Consider the following 15,966-nt stretch of genomic DNA (forward strand, 5'->3'; position numbering starts at 1 on the left):
GTCAACATATTTCTGGAATATATTTAAGTACAAATAGGAATGTACTTTTTTAATGTCTTCACTTCTTCTGCTGAGACAGAACATTTCTGAGAGTGATCTGCTCTAGGATGTTATCCTGTCTCAGTCTATTAATCTTTCACTCCGCTAGCTAGCAGTATTTTAGTAATGTTGTTTTTTTCTTTTATCAGGGTTTTGTGTGCCCGCTTACAACCAGATCAGAAAACATGTATTTGTGGAAACTGTAAAGAGCTGGTCTGCAGCTCAGAGATACTGTAGAAAGAATCACACAGACCTGGCAACTGTGCACAACCAGGAAGAAGCAAAGCAGCTCTTAAATATTGCAGGAGCTTCTCTCAATGCTTCTGCCTGGATCGGGCTGTATCGTGATGAAACACAGAACTGGCAGTGGTCTAACAGCGATGATGTCATCTATAACAACTGGACAGCAAGCCTCTTCTGTGCTTCAGTCAATTCAAAGGGAAAGTGGATTGATTTACCCTGCCACCTTCAGAACGCTTTCATGTGCTACAATGGTAAAGATGCAAGTGTTGCTACATTGCACTTTCATTATTAGAGTCTTATAGTTATGATTTGTAAGCATCCCTGTGAAGGGAGCTTTAATGAGTTTACAAATCCACCGCCACTCCTACAGCTGCTAATATCTCAAACAATTTTAAAACCCTGAATCCAAGTTGCCCTTGAATGGATACAAAAACACACGTTATTGGATGTGTTTGGTGTGTTTCACATGCTATTAATTATAGATGGACCCATTTCTTATCTTCTGAATATTTATAACAACCAACTGAGAATACTGAATCAGGAGTAAATTAGACAACTAAAATACTGTTGGCATAAGGGCTTTTATATTGCTTTTTAATTGGTTCAGGTGGAATTGGATCCTGTTAGATTGCAACTGTGACCAGGACCCTATTTAATCACCTTCAGTTTTACTGGTCCCAAAACACAGCCTCTTTCCTACCTACACTCTCTACCCTTTCTTCTTTGTGTACTGTCTACACTGCTCTCTGCCTCTGCTGCTCCCTCTGTCAGTTTGTTCACTATATCCACTATGGCCTTCTCTGCTATCCCCATCCTTCTCTCCTCTGGCACTAGCAAAATCTCTCACCAGCACTTCTCTAACCCTTCCAACTTGATCTCTCAAACTCAGCTGTCATCCTCTGCTACTTCATCCTGCTCTCTCTCTCTCTGGTGACCTATGGAACTGCCAGTCAGCCTGCAACAAGGCTGACTTCATCTCTGCCTATGCCTCTCATCTCTCTATCGACTTTCTGGCCCTTATAGAAACATGGATCACCCTGATAACACTGCTGCCCCAGCTGCTCTCTCCTCTCTCTGTGTCCTCTCTCACTCTCCCCGCTCCTCAGGACGAGGTGGGGAACTAGATTCCTACTTTCTCCATCTGGAATTTCTCAATCCCCTCTACTCTCTCCTCCCTCTCTGTCAGCACATTTGAATTTCATGCTGGCCACTAACTGGACATGATTTTCTCCTTCTAGCATCTCCCTCTCCTTCTCGGATCACTTCTTCATATCGCTCTACCCTCTCTCCCATCCACCTCTACCACACTTCTCTCCTATCGCCACTTCCTTTCCTCAACCACCTTTACTTCCTCTGCTCTCTCCTTTCTTCCTCCTATTGACTCATTCTCCCAGCTTTCAGCAGACTTTGCCACTGTGACTCTTTCTTCTTCTTTCACCTCAACTCTTGACGACTCCTGTCCTATGGTCTCCCATCCTGCTCGCTCCTCCCATTCCCAGTCCTGGCTATCCTCTACACTCCACTCAACCCGTAACAAACTGCACACTGCTGAGCGGAGATGGAAGAGATCCAAGCTACCCTCTGATTTAGACCACTACTGATCCCTCCTTTCCTCCTTCTAAACAGCACTCACCTCTGCCAAAACCTTCTACTATCAGTCTATCATCCTGTCCTCCACCAACAACCCCCACTGACCTTCTCCACCTTTTCCTCCCTCCACAAAACCCCACCCCCTCCCCAATCCTCCTCCTTCACACCTCCTTGCCTCCTTCTGCTCTAAAGTAGAGGACATTCAGAAGCTATTCTCCATTCCATCTTATCCTTCCCCCTCTCCACTTGAACACATCCCAACATCCTGCCCTCCCCCTCATTCTCAACTTCCACACCTCTATCTGACCTTTGCTCTTTACTCCTGGATTCCAGGTCAACTACTTGCACCCTGGATCCCCTTCCTACTCGCTTCTTCCAATTCATTGACCCTCCCCTTCTTCCTTTTATCTCCTCTCTCATTAACACCTCTCTACTTCCTGGATCCTTTCCCCCAGCCTTCAAAGCTGCTCTCTGACCTGGGGATCTCAGACACTGCTCTGGCCTTGTTCTCCTGCTATCTCTCTAACCGTTCCTTCCAAGTTTTCTGACATGGCTCCCTCTATTTCCTGCAACCCCTTTCTACAGGTGTGCCTCAAGGATATGTCCTGGGATCCCTCCTCTTATCACTCCACACCCGCTCGCTAGGGACTCTCATTTCCTCTTTTGGCTTCTCCTCTCACCTCTACACTAATGATCTTCCTCTCCGTTCTCTCCTTTGACTCCCACATCTCCTCCTGCATCTCAGAATGCCTCTTGGCTATTTCAACTTGGACGCATTCTCACCGCCTCAAACTCAACCTCTCTAAATCTGACCTCCTCTACTTTCCTTCTGCTTCCTCTCCTGCTTCTCACCACTCCATCCCTTTCTCCAAAATTATCTAGGTGTTACTCTTCACCCCTCCCTCTCCTTCTCTCAACACGTCTCCTCCCTGACACACACTTCTTTCTTTGCAACATCTACTAAATCCCTCCTTTTCTCACTACTTATTCCACTCAACTCCTGGTCCAAGTTCTTGTACTCTCCAGACTGGACTACTGTAACTCTCTCCTTGCTGGTCTCCCTGCTTGGGCTATCCACACCTTCAGCTCATTCACAATTCTGCTGCTCGTCTTGTATTCTCCCAACCTTGCTACTCTCATACTACCCCTCTGCTTTGCACTCTTCACTGGTTACCCATCTTTGCTCGCAATCAATTCAAGACCCTTGTTCTTGCCTACAGCTCTCTTCACCACACTGCCCCCTCCTACCTCCAATCCCTCTTGCCCTCTCTGCACCTCCTCTACTGGCTGACTGGTCATGCCTTTCCCCTACTCTCCATCCTCCCATGCCTGTTCCTTCTCTTCCCTAGCCCCTTTGTGGTGGAACCAGCTACCGAAAAACCTCAGGACTGCTTCCTCTCTCCCACCCCTCCTACCATGCACTGAACTTGTCTGACCTAAGCACCATGTTCTGGACCCACACTTTATGCATTATCCTTGCACTACTAATATGGCATTGTAGATATAACCTGTTGTAATCCTAACTTCTTGCATCCTATTTCATATTGTGTTTTAGCCGCCATATTAAGCTTGCATTGTAACCCTGTACTACCCTTTAACACCTGTAAGACACCTTGGATAAAGACATCTGCAAAATAAATAAATAATACAAAAATAATAATGACTTTCTAAGAATTTTGCCCCTTGGTTTTAAATGAACACATAAAATGTTATTGTCTGTGGACAAGACACAGCTTATGTTAAATATCTGATTGAGTTTGTTTTGGGTTCACCTCCACAACTGACATTGATTTTGATCTGCTGTTTGTGTTTAGAGACCAGCAAGATCACTGAGAGATACACCCTGATTGAAGTTCTGAAAACCTGGACTGAAGCTCAGCAGTACTGTAGAGAAAACCACACCGACCTCGTCAGTATAAAGAACGCCAGTGAAAATGAAAACCTAGTGAAGAAAGCACAGGGCAAGCCCTTCTGGATAGGCCTGTTCAATGAGCCCTGGAAGTGGTCACACCAGGGGGATAACTACACATTTCACAACTGGAGCAATAAACAACCAAACAATGTTGGTAACAAACAGAAATGTGTGGCGATGAAGAATAGTGGTGAATGGAATGACCTTAATTGCAACGCGCAGTACCCTTTCTTCTGCTGTGAGGGTAAGGATCCTTCTCATTGAGTTCAGTGTTTCACCCATTTGTGTGTGTGTGAGGGGGGTGACAGCTTATCTGTGCAGGAGAGTGGACCCGTTCACTCCCTGTAACTGAAATTCCTTCAGAACAATGTCCTGTTGAAAACTGGACTCCACAACAGTCTTGCAAATTTTCAAAACCAAGCCTGCTGTATTTATAACTTCAAGAATGTAATAATGTGATCACTGTAAAGCAAGAAGGTTTTACTGGTTATTAAAATCACAAAATATACACTACAGTTTATATATAGTAAAGATTGTGTATTGGTAACTTGTACAGGACCAGCTATTTAACAATGGAGCAGTTCTGCTGTCTAGTGGTGGCAGTTTCCTGTAGAGCCATAGAAATTGGATAAACCTTCAGATTGAAAAAAAGGAAGCATGATTAGCTCACTTCAATTGGTACTAGTAGTGAAAAATAAAACATTTTCCACTTTGTGCAATCAATCACAGAGAGTGTAAATGGGGTTAAAGGGATAATCAAAACACCAGTTATATTTATTTATGCTTTTATGGTATTGCAAGGTACAGCACGGTACAATATTGTATAATAACAAGAAATTCTAAAAGAACATTAACACGGATTGAACAGTGAATTGAGTTTTTCTCACATCGATTTCTAAGGCTACCCAGTGTTTCCATGACTTTTGTTACTCATGTCAGAATGTTACTTTTGTTATAGTACAAACCACAAGCATATTTTTAGTATATTTATTCTTCCATACAGTTATAGTAGCAGCCTACATTCTTACCAATAATCTGTGACCTTTAGTTACATTTACAGTGCAAATCTTGTCACTGAAGAACACGTTTTCACTGATATTTATTGTGCTGTCCCCTCTCCCCAGGCGGCTCCTCTGGTCAGTGTTTCTATGAAGGAGCTGAGAAGACATGGCAGGCAGCTCAGAGCTACTGCAGAAACCAAAGCAGACACCTGCCCACCATACAAGACCAGGACGGGGTTAATACGCTTAGAGGTCTTATACCTACAACTAATAACACCCATTTCTGGATCGGGCTGCATCATGACGAAGAGAACTGGCATTGGTCCAATGGAGATGACGTCATCTACTCCAACTGGGATCCATACCTCTTCTGTGCTTCAGTCAATTCTGATGGAGAGTGGGAGGATTCACTCTGCAGTGAGAAGAAAGCTTTCATGTGCTACAATGGTGAGTTGAAATTCAATTCCTTTGTTAATGAAACAGCTGACTGGACTGGGGGTTGAAGCCAGGTCCCCTGGATACTGCCCAGGTCTGTGACAGCTCAGCTCGTAGTGTAATGCTGTAGAGTAAAGCCTGTATTAACAGTCACCTGAACTAAGCAGTGTAGGGGTAAGATGATTCATATACCTAGTATATATAACGCTCCTACAGCATGTCCCCCAATTCCCTATACTAGTGATTCAGGCAATCTTTCTACAGTAAATTCAGCACCGGTGTTCAAACTGTAAGCAACTTCTCAGTGTAACTTCCGTTTCTGTCTCTCCCTTTTGATACAGTATCTGAACTGGAGAAAATCTGCGCTGGCACTTTATAACACAGACATATTATTCAGCATTCGTTTTATAACTAAATAGATATTAAGCATGTTAAGTGTTTATCTTTCCTAATGTATTTACTTTTTTTGCTGCGAGAGGAGCTGCGGTTTTTTCTCCGGGAGACGAGACGCTTCAGCGCCGCTCCGGCAGCCGAACCTGGGGCGAGCACAGTCCCTCTTCCCCTCTCCCGACCCGCTCTCCTTCTCGCACTTTGTTGGTTTGTTTGTGTGTCGCTTCTAACTGAACTCCCAACTGCCGTTTAGCCAGGCTATTTACAGTTTAAAAAATGCAAATTAAAATGATGCATGAGTGGGAATGTTAACTTTTTTTTTTTTTGTAAAAGATATAGCGTGGATTATATGATGCTTTATACATTGTTAATTCATAATTAGTAAAAGCAACTTCTATAGATAAGAAATTCTCTCAAAATCACTTTGCTTACAACTGTAGGTTGCGCGCAATTAAGATGAAAAATCTTTCATAGTTTACCATACACAAAAACAAAGACGAAATACACATCGAGTGGCCGTTCTTTAAGGTAATGCTCCATTTCTGAAAATATCTGATTACAGCTCATAAAACCATCTCCTGTATCGTGCCAGTAATAGTGTTTAACATGACAGTATTTCATCGGGTGATGCATCAACGCCATTTACCATCAAAAACCATCATTCATCACAACGTAACAATAATGTGCTCTTAGAGACCGATTTTGTCATGAGCATATTATTCATCGGATTCATTAATCTGTAGTGTGTCGTTAATTGACCCTTACCACTACAGCATCATAATTAACACGTGCCTCAGACCAGGCGGAGAATGAGATGCGTCTTGAAAGTATCCTTTCCTAGCATAATTTCTGCGCTTAGAAACATGTATTTAAGTTAATAGTAATAATAAAAATAATTAACATAACATTATTCAGCAGGTTTCATTCGACTTTATTAAGCAAGATATGTTAATTCTATTGGACATAGCTGTATATGCCTAATGTGCACATTTATATGTGTTATTTCAGCACAACGATTTATACATTTAAAATAAACCGAGAACTATAAATATGTGTGTGTGTGTGTGTGTGCAATTTATTTTTTCCTTTTTGTAAGCTGACATCTTGATATATCGGACAACCTGTCTCCAGACACGTCCCGTTGCCATAACGTGTCTGTGTAAACAGACGGTGTATGCCATTGACGTCTTAAGTAAGGGACACAGCTCGTTATGCATACCTCTGACAATTGGTTAGATACAATCTCTCTGTAACAATCTGTGATAGTAAATCACATATAAAACCATTACTGGCCAGTAAAATATCCAGGCAGTAGTTTTGAAAATCACGTGTTAAATACTGCCCAGTGTCTTCTTTTTAAATTGCCTTCATCTTTTATGCATATGGACCTCTGAATCTAAGATATTCTCCACTTGTATGTGACAAAGTAACTTCTATAGTATTACATACAAGAACTTCTCCAAAAGTGCCTTTCACAACGAATACCACAAAGTTACCTAAATTACAATAGGATCTCTTCCATAGCTTCCTGATCTTCTTAGGTAAAGCAATAAGAACTTCAAAGGCAGCACAATTTGAAGAACATGGCAAAAGCATTAATAGCTTGGAAGCCATTTTTGAAGACAAGGGGCAGTGGGACAACTAAACAACTTGATAGTCATTGTGAAGACAAGGGGCAGTAGGACAACTAAACAACTTGATAGTCATTGTGAAGACAATGGGCAGTGGGACAACTAAACAACTTGATAGTCATTGTGAAGACAAGGGGCAGTAGGACAACTAAACAACTTGATAGTCATTGTGAAGACAATGGGCAGTGGGACAACTAAACAACTTGATAGTCATTGTGAAGACAAGGGGCAGTAGGACAACTAAACAACTTGATAGTCATTGTGAAGACAAGGGGCAGTGGGACAACTAAACAACTTGATAGTCATTGTGAAGACAAGGGGCAGTAGGACAACTAAACAACTTGATAGTCATTGTGAAGACAAGGGGCAGTGGGACAACTAAACAACTTGATAGTCATTGTGAAGACAAGGGGCAGTAGGACAACTAAACAACTTGATAGTCATTGTGAAGACAAGGGGCAGTGGGACAACTAAACAACTTGATAGTCATTGTGAAGACAAGGGGCAGTGGGACAACTAAACAACTTGATAGTCATTGTGAAGACAAGGGGCAGTGGGACAACTAAACAACTTGATAGTCATTGTGAAGACAAGGGGCAGTGGGACAACTAAACAACTTGATAGTCATTGTGAAGACAAGGGGCAGTGGGACAACTAAACAACCTGATAGTCATTGTGAAGACAAGGGGCAGTGGGACAACTAAACAACTTGATAGTCATTGTGAAGACAAGGGGCAGTGGGACAACTAAATAACTTGATAGTCATTGTGAAGACAAGGGGCAGTGGGACAACTAAACAACCTGATAGTCATTGTGAAGACAAGGGGCAGTGGGACAACTAAACAACTTGATAGTCATTGTGAAGACAAGGGGCAGTGGGACAACTAAACAACTTGATAGTCATTGTGAAGACAAGGGGCAGTGGGACAACTAAACAACTTGATAGTCACTGTGAAGACAAGGGGCAGTGGGACAACTAAACAACTTGATAGTCATTGTGAAGACAAGGGGCAGTGGTACCAGGGTCAGAGTCAGGGGGGGTGAAAGGCAACTGCATCCGGGCCCAGCCTTTTTCTGAGGCCAGTTTAATGACTAAAAGTAAAAAAGATACAGGTGGCATCTAACTTACAGGGATTAGAAAAATGTCACTCAAAACACTAATGTGCAAATCAGAGCTAACAGATTGTCTATCTGGAGGCGGGACGCACAGCAAGTGCTCTGGCAATAGGGCAGTGTTAAAGTCATGTGATTGCTCTTCAGGCAGATGTGATACTAACCAATGGATGGTAAAAATTCAGTATTGAAAGAAATGGCATGCCTTTTTGATATTAATATAACTGTTCATAGAATGTTGTTTTCACTTATGAGTTGTATTGAATGCATTTGTACTATGGGGTAAGTTTTGAATTACAGATAGTATAGAAATGTTTCATACTATCTTTTGTACATGATAACATTAATTTAAAAATCCAATTGATGCCTATGAATGTGATTAATATGTTTTTAAATTAATGTTTCAATATTAACTAAATTGAGATATTTATTAAATTGATTTATCTTGTTCACAGTCATCTTAAAATAACACACAAATCATTTTTTGTTGGGCAATAAGTTTTGACCGATTCAGATTTTGATTTTGATCTGCTGTTTGTGTTTACAGAGACCAGCACCATCACTAAGAGATACACCCTGATTAAAGAACTGAAAACCTGGACTGAAGCTCAGCAGTACTGTAGAAAATACCACACCGACCTCGTCAGTATAAAGAACGCCAGTGAAAATGCAGACCTAGTGAAGAAAGCGCAGGGCACGCCCTTCTGGATAGGCCTGTTCAATGAGCCCTGGAAGTGGTCACACCAGGGGGATAGCTACACATTTCACAACTGGAACACTGGGGAACCAAACAATGTGGGAGGCAATGAGAACTGTGTGGAGATGAAGAAGAGTGGTGAATGGAATGACTGTGGCTGCAACTCTCAGTTCCCTTTCTTCTGCTATGATGGTAAGGATCCCTGCTCAGAATCAATGAGAAATGTGGATCCCTGCTCAGAATCAATGAGAAATGTGGATCCCAGCTCAGAATCAATGAGAAATGTGGATCCCTGCTCAGAATCAATGAGGAATGTGGATCCCTGCTCAGAATCAATGAGAATTGTGGATCCCTGCTCAGAATCAATGAGAAATGTGGATCCCAGCTCAGAATCAATGAGAAATGTGGATCCCAGCTCAGAATCAATGAGAAATGTGGATCCCGGCTCAGAATCAATGAGAAATGTGGATCCCTGCTCAGAATCAATGAGAAATGTGGATCCCAGCTCAGAATCAATGAGAAATGTGGATCCCGGCTCAGAATCAATGAGAAATGTGGATCCCTGCTCAGAATCAATGAGAAATGTGAATCCCTGCTCAGAATCAATGAGAAATGTGGATCCCAGCTCAGAATCAATGAGAAATGTGGATCCCAACTCTGTCAGTGTTCTTGTTCAGCTCAGTGTTTGTACCCCAGTCTGTGAGCAGGGACTCAGAGGCCCAGTCCATCTGATCCTACAGTAGCTGTCTGGCAGGGTGTAGCCTAGAGATCTGAAGAACCAGAAACCAGCCCGGTCATTAAGAGTGTGTGAGCAGGGAGCAGCTACCCCTCACTGTTACACACAGGAGAGACACGTGTTGTAAAATACATTCTGATTGGGTATTTATTTCAGAGTCCGTTGCCACATTTCTTTTTTTTAATCTTCTTACAGATCCCAAAACCACAAGCCCCCCTTCCACTCCGGTCTCTCAAGGTATGGGGTGTAATCAATTCAGTGTGATTCATAACCAACAGCAGGAATCTGACTTTGTTATAAACTTTCTTTTTTCTCTTTATCTTTTTACAGATGCAGAACCCTCGAGCCCCCCTTCCACTCCGGTCTCTCAAGGTATGGAGTGTAATCAGTTCAGTGTGATTCATAACCCACAGCAGGAATCTGACTTTGTTATAAACTTTATTTTTCTCTTTATCTTTTTACAGATGCAGAACCCTCGAGCCCCCCTTCCACTCCGGTCTCTCAAGGTATGGAGTGTAATCAATTCATTGTGATTCATAACCCACAGCAGGAATCTGACTTTGTTATAAACTTTCTTTTTTCTCTTTATCTTTTTACAGATGCAGAACCCTCGAGCCCCCCTTCCACTCCGGTCTCTCAAGGTATGGAGTGTAATCAGTTCAGTGTGATTCATAACCCACAGCAGGAATCTGACTTTGTTATAAACTTTATTTTTCTCTTTATCTTTTTACAGATGCAGAACCCTCGAGCCCCCCTTCCACTCCGGTCTCTCAAGGTATGGAGTGTATTCAGTTCAGTGTGATTCATAACCCACAGCAGGAATCTGACTTTGTTATAAACTTTCTTTTTTCTCTTTATCTTTTTACAGATGCAGAACCCTCGAGCCCCCCTTCCACTCCGGTCTCTCAAGGTATGGAGTGTATTCAGTTCAGTGTGATTCATAACCCACAGCAGGAATCTGACTTTGTTATAAACTTTCTTTTTTCTCTTTATCTTTTTACAGATGCAGAATCCTCGAGCCCCCCTTCCACTCCAGTCTCTCAAGGTCTGTGCAGTTTGTAGAGTGCAGGGTGTTCAGTGTGATTGACAGCCCACCTCCTGTGTCATGTGATCCACTAGACCTATATAAGCTGTGGGAGAGCTGTGTGCAACTATTCAGCAACAATGCTAGAAGAGCAGAAAGTTGTCTTTTAAAGCAAAATCTCATGCCTGACAATGTCACACTGCACTGAAATGATATCATCAGTAGGCTATGCTAGATTATGTACAGGTAACATTGTTGCATGTGTGATGCAAGTCCAGTATTTTACTGGGTGTACACATTGCAGTTCAGCACTTTATATGTTCCTGTGGCAAAGTGGTAGATTGGTAGCAGGTGTATATCAGCTTCAGTGAGGATGCAGTAATTCCAATAACAAACAGACAACAAAGTACGGGTGAAATGAGGGTTTTAATGATTAGAAATCCAATTGTCTGATGACCAACCAGAAAACAATAATGAGCTGGCAGTACACAGCAATGTGTATTACACAGTAATGAAAAAGGGTTGCAGTCCCGCAAACAATAGACATGGTACAAAACACACACAATTAGACACACACGATCACAGGTCCAAAGTGAGTGCTCTCAGTGCTTGTGGTGAAGTACAATATATTACATGCTATTGGTGAAAAACAAGTGCTGTGGTGACCCAGCTTTGTGCTGGCCCCTGGCGACAGCTCTGGAATTGTGTTTAGCCGTCTAGTGCTACTTAACAAAAAAAACACAGACAGTTACTAAACAGAAAATACCAACAAAACACTCACAAACTCTTTATTTTTATTTTGGGGATATCTCCCGGTCCTTCCAGTCTCCTCGTATCTCTGAAACCCAAGCGAAGGAAAACATTTACAATTCTCCGGCCCCTTTTATGCGTTAATGCATGATCCCTTGCTAGACGATTTCAGCTGACTATTGCCTGCAGCTGCTACCTCCTTTACCTTCCAGGTCAATACGTTCCTGCAACAGAGTCTCGCCTTTTTCCAGGCTGACTGACCTCCCGACCCAGGGAATGAACTGTCAGACCAACCTGTCCAAAGCCTTTCCCTTTCGCTACTTAGTGCCCTCACAGGTCGAGAGAGAGATTTACAACCAGAACTCATTATATTTCTGTCACAGTTCCCTACAACACAATCATTGTCACTAGAATCTCAGTGCAGCATAACTACCCAACACTCATGACCGGCACATGAATAGCACACGTACAAAACCAGATCACAGTTAATTAAATGATGATTATTATTATTATTATTATTATTATTATTATTATTATTATTATTATTATTATTATTATTATTATTATCACCAGGCACTCCAGTCCCTGTGGATCTCCACCTGATCTCTGACAGTATGGTCTGGCCGGAGGCTTGGCAGTACTGCAAGGATCACTACACTGACCTAGTGAGCCTCACAAGCCTGGCTGCACAGAACAGAGTGTTGGAGCTCGTCAGGAACAGCACTGCGTCGCGATTCTGGATCGGCCTGCACAGATGCATTGTGTATGATAACTGGTACTGGGTTGCTGGTAAGGATAATAAGGGGCTCCTAAACTACACTAACTGGGCCCCTGGGGAGCCCAACAATCCTTACTATGAGCACTGTGGGGAGATGGTGCTGAGGAAGGATGGGGGGTCTGAGTGGAATGATCTGTGCTGTTATGAAAAGCTCCCCTTTATCTGTTTCAAAGATCAACAACACTCCTAAAATGGTGTAGAGCAGTGGTTCTAAATCTATCTCCATTTGGGACTCCCTTTAAAGTCACTTTAGTCTGAAAAAATTCCTAATAAATGATAGAACTATTTCAATCTGAATTATACTGTGTAAGAATAAAGGAAATCGAAGTCTTGTATGTGACAGAGTTTGCAATGCCATGTCTGCTCTCTATAAAGAGTTGCTGCAATGCACTGCAGCCATTGCGGATGGTAGGTCAGCTTGTGATGTGGTCGCTTGAAACCTTCCTGTGAACCCCCAGGGGTCCCAACCCCCAGTCTGAGAACCACTGTCTCCACAGAACCTAGAGCTTTACTATAGGAGTAATACACCAAAATACTATAGAAGAAAATGCTATGTAGCAATCTTTAATGATATACATTATTCTGATATTTCATTGTGCTTGTTTAATATCCTATTGTGTGTGTTCTGTGTGATTCTCTGTTGTTTCAAATAAGAGCATCATCTGCCGTGCTTACTAACTATTCCAGTAAAATGCCTCCTGAAAAGACTCCTCAAGGCTGATTGTAATGAAGCGAGATGGGGAAGCATAATAGTGTTGCACAGTCTTCAGTGCACAGTGCTTCTCCTAAAGGCCTCAGTACACAGTGCAACGCTAACATGCTTCCCCACCTCACTTCCTCACAGTCAGCCTTGAGGAGTCTTTTCAGAAGCTGCTTCACTTGTTTTTTTAGTTCAGGATCCTCAGCTGTTTAAAATGCAGCGTGTAGATAAACAGCTGCATCCTGGTACCTTTGCTGTAGGTCACTTGGTCTGATTGAGGACGCAGCAGCAGCTTGGTTTAAATCATTAGTATCTATAACGTTGACTATGAAATATCTACTTTCCAAATTGAAGTATAAAACCCAAGCAAAACAAAGGGGCCAGTGATAATATTGCTGGGGTTAGTAAGCTTTAAGAAAATGGATTTTAACCCCTGGTTAGCAGTCCTTTAATACAGGATACATTGATAAGGGGAGAAGCACAGCTGGGGGAAATGGGGTAACTTCATATTTTTATTTTTCCTACTTTTTAAGCTTGTTTCTATTAAAAATGAAAATGTTTTAAATACTTAAGTAGTTTTTCTGTATTTTAAGAAAGTGTGTCTGTAGTCAGGCCTGTGTGATGTCATCAGCACTAGTATCACAAACACTCCACTTGGAAAAGAAAAGAAACTCTTTTCTGTCCCTTGTTTGCACTCCTGTGTTGCTTCCCTGAGCTGCAGCAGAGCGGTCGTTCATACCCCCCTGCTGCTGCAGGTAGTCTCAGCAGCGTGCCTGTTTAGTGCACACCAGAGTGACACAAAGAGAGACCAGAAAGCTTCAAGGAGGGAGGAAGCTTGTGTGCCTGCAGACTGGACTACCTTCCTCTGGGGAATGCAAACAAACTGGACAGCCAACAGGGCCTGGTTTCCGATGAAGCAGATTGCAGCTCATGCTAATCTGATGAGGAATGTAGTAAAGAGACACACTGTAATTCTATTTTAATATGAGGATACAACTTTAACCAAACTAAACAGAACATATGTAATAGATTGAGTAAGTCCTGTCTCACTGGGGATATTCTACATTTCTGAGTGTATTTGCCTTTATAAAATTAATAAAGAGTTGAACTTCAGTTTGAACCCTCAGTCTTTTTTTTCCTGATTTCTCTAAACATAACATATCACTAACACCTTCTCAAAACGTTTTAATTATTCAGAAATACAATTGAAATCACTGTTAAACAGAAGCCAGCCAAAGCACAAGCAATTCAGGGTTATTCTGCCACCTACTGTTTCCAACGAGGTATTGCAGGAGAAGTGTAGCAGATAGCACCTACCATACCAGACCTTCATCTCTCCCTACACCCCCACTCGACCTCTCCGCTCCGCCTGCACTAGAAGACTGGCTCTACCTCCGCTACGCTCCCCTGCCTCCAGAGCCCGCTCCTTCTCCACCCTTGCTCCGCAGTGGTGGAACGACCTTCCTACAGATGTCAGGACTGCCCAGTCCCTGACCACATTCCGGCGCCTCCTTAAGACTCACCTCTTCAGACAACACCTGTAGAACTCCTCTTTTCCCTCTGGACACTATCACTTCCTTAATGCGCTTTACTTGCTCTTATCTGCCCCCTATTTTACTGCATTTAATCCTGTTCTTCAGAGTACTGTAATCTGTCACAAGTGTTATTTAATCTGTAGTATTTTGCATTTAATCGTATCCTGATGTAACTATCACTAACACTGTCATCTGCTCTGATATTGATTCGTATTTTGTATTATACTTGTACTTACTAGAACTGAAGTCATTGTATTTTATCTTGCTCTTAATTGTATTAATACTTGTACTGTGATTCTTGAAATGTATTTTTGTTTGCGACTGTAAGTCGCACTGGATAAGGGCGTCTGCTAAGAAATAAATAATAATAATAATAATAATAATAATAATAATAATAATAATAATAATAATAATAATAATAATAATAATAATCCTTTGAATTTAACACGCGCTTTTTAAACCATTTTTTGCTTCTCAAAAATAGCCTGCATCTTAAATTCGAGTGCAGTATAGTGATGCGTTTATTAAAATCACCAACAAAAGATGTGACTACCCGAGTACACAAGCAGCAACATGACTTAATGCTGAGAAAAAACAAACCAAGCTTCCTGAGGAATTCCAAGAGACATGTTTACAATTTCAGCATTTCTAACAAACAGTACCAGCTGGACAGATCGGAAATGCTGGTCAGACCCTCGTATTTTTCGGCATGCCAAGCAAGAGTTCAGTGCTGGTGTGGTTGCTGGGTTAGATGTTGCCTGATGCCGTGGAGTGTCGTGTCGTGCTTGCTGTACCAGGATGTGTGGTGGCGTGAGTGAGTGAGCGGTGTGTGTGTAGCACAGAGATTGCATCTGAAGTATTATACAGCGCGCAGCACAATAAGCAAGCTCTGTGGTTAATCTACAATAACGATGTTTCGTGTCAGTTTTGTCAGACACAAAAGCGTAATTGAGGTTGTGTTTGTAAATGCATATTTATTTGATGTTTTACTTTTCCCTCAAAACGAGAGTGGTGAATTTGGACTGCGTCTTAAATCTGAGGGCGTCTTAAATTCGAAGGAATACGGTATATTAGAGAACAGACATGAACTTTGTTCTGCATATTTCAATGATTTATTCAGTATAAAATAATCTTATATAAAACACAAAAGTCTATTTAAAATGCTAAAAACAAAAAAAGAGAATAATATAATGACACCCCTGGGCTTGTGTAATTATTATTATTTGTTTATTTAGCAGACACCTTATCCAAGGTGACTTACAGAGACTAGGGTGTGTGAACTATGCATCAGCTGCAGAGTCACTTACAACTACGTCTCACCCGAAAGACGGAGCACAAGGAGGTTAAGTGACTTGCTGAGGGTCACACAATGAGTCAGTGGCTGAGGTGGGA

At 42.0% G+C, this 15,966-nt stretch overlaps 1 protein-coding gene across 1 annotated transcript; it reads left to right on the forward strand.

Annotated features, from left to right (window-relative positions):
- The first annotated feature begins 320 nt into the window (after positions 1–320).
- On the forward strand, positions 321–14,133 carry LOC117964898 (macrophage mannose receptor 1-like). The gene is made up of 12 exons (XM_059010649.1): positions 321–533; positions 3,687–4,028; positions 4,909–5,232; positions 8,902–9,243; positions 9,983–10,024; positions 10,118–10,206; positions 10,252–10,300; positions 10,387–10,428; positions 10,521–10,562; positions 10,656–10,697; positions 10,791–10,832; positions 12,135–14,133. Exons 1-12 carry the CDS (start codon positions 521–523, stop codon positions 12,527–12,529), a joined length of 1,764 nt encoding a protein of 587 aa, XP_058866632.1. The 5' UTR covers positions 321–520; the 3' UTR covers positions 12,530–14,133.
- Positions 14,134–15,966: the final 1,833 nt, after the last annotated feature.

Source organism: Acipenser ruthenus, chromosome 41 (genome assembly GCF_902713425.1).
Source record: "Acipenser ruthenus chromosome 41, fAciRut3.2 maternal haplotype, whole genome shotgun sequence".
NCBI lineage: Eukaryota > Metazoa > Chordata > Actinopteri > Acipenseriformes > Acipenseridae > Acipenser > Acipenser ruthenus.

Bases quoted from the DNA above. Each gene is read 5' to 3' on its own strand.
- LOC117964898 (XM_059010649.1), top strand. The intron at 10,207-10,251 runs TCTGACTTTGTT...ATCTTTTTACAG, and splicing joins TTCATAACCCACAGCAGGAA to ATGCAGAACCCTCGAGCCCC. The intron at 10,698-10,790 runs GTATGGAGTGTA...ATCTTTTTACAG, and splicing joins TTCCACTCCGGTCTCTCAAG to ATGCAGAATCCTCGAGCCCC.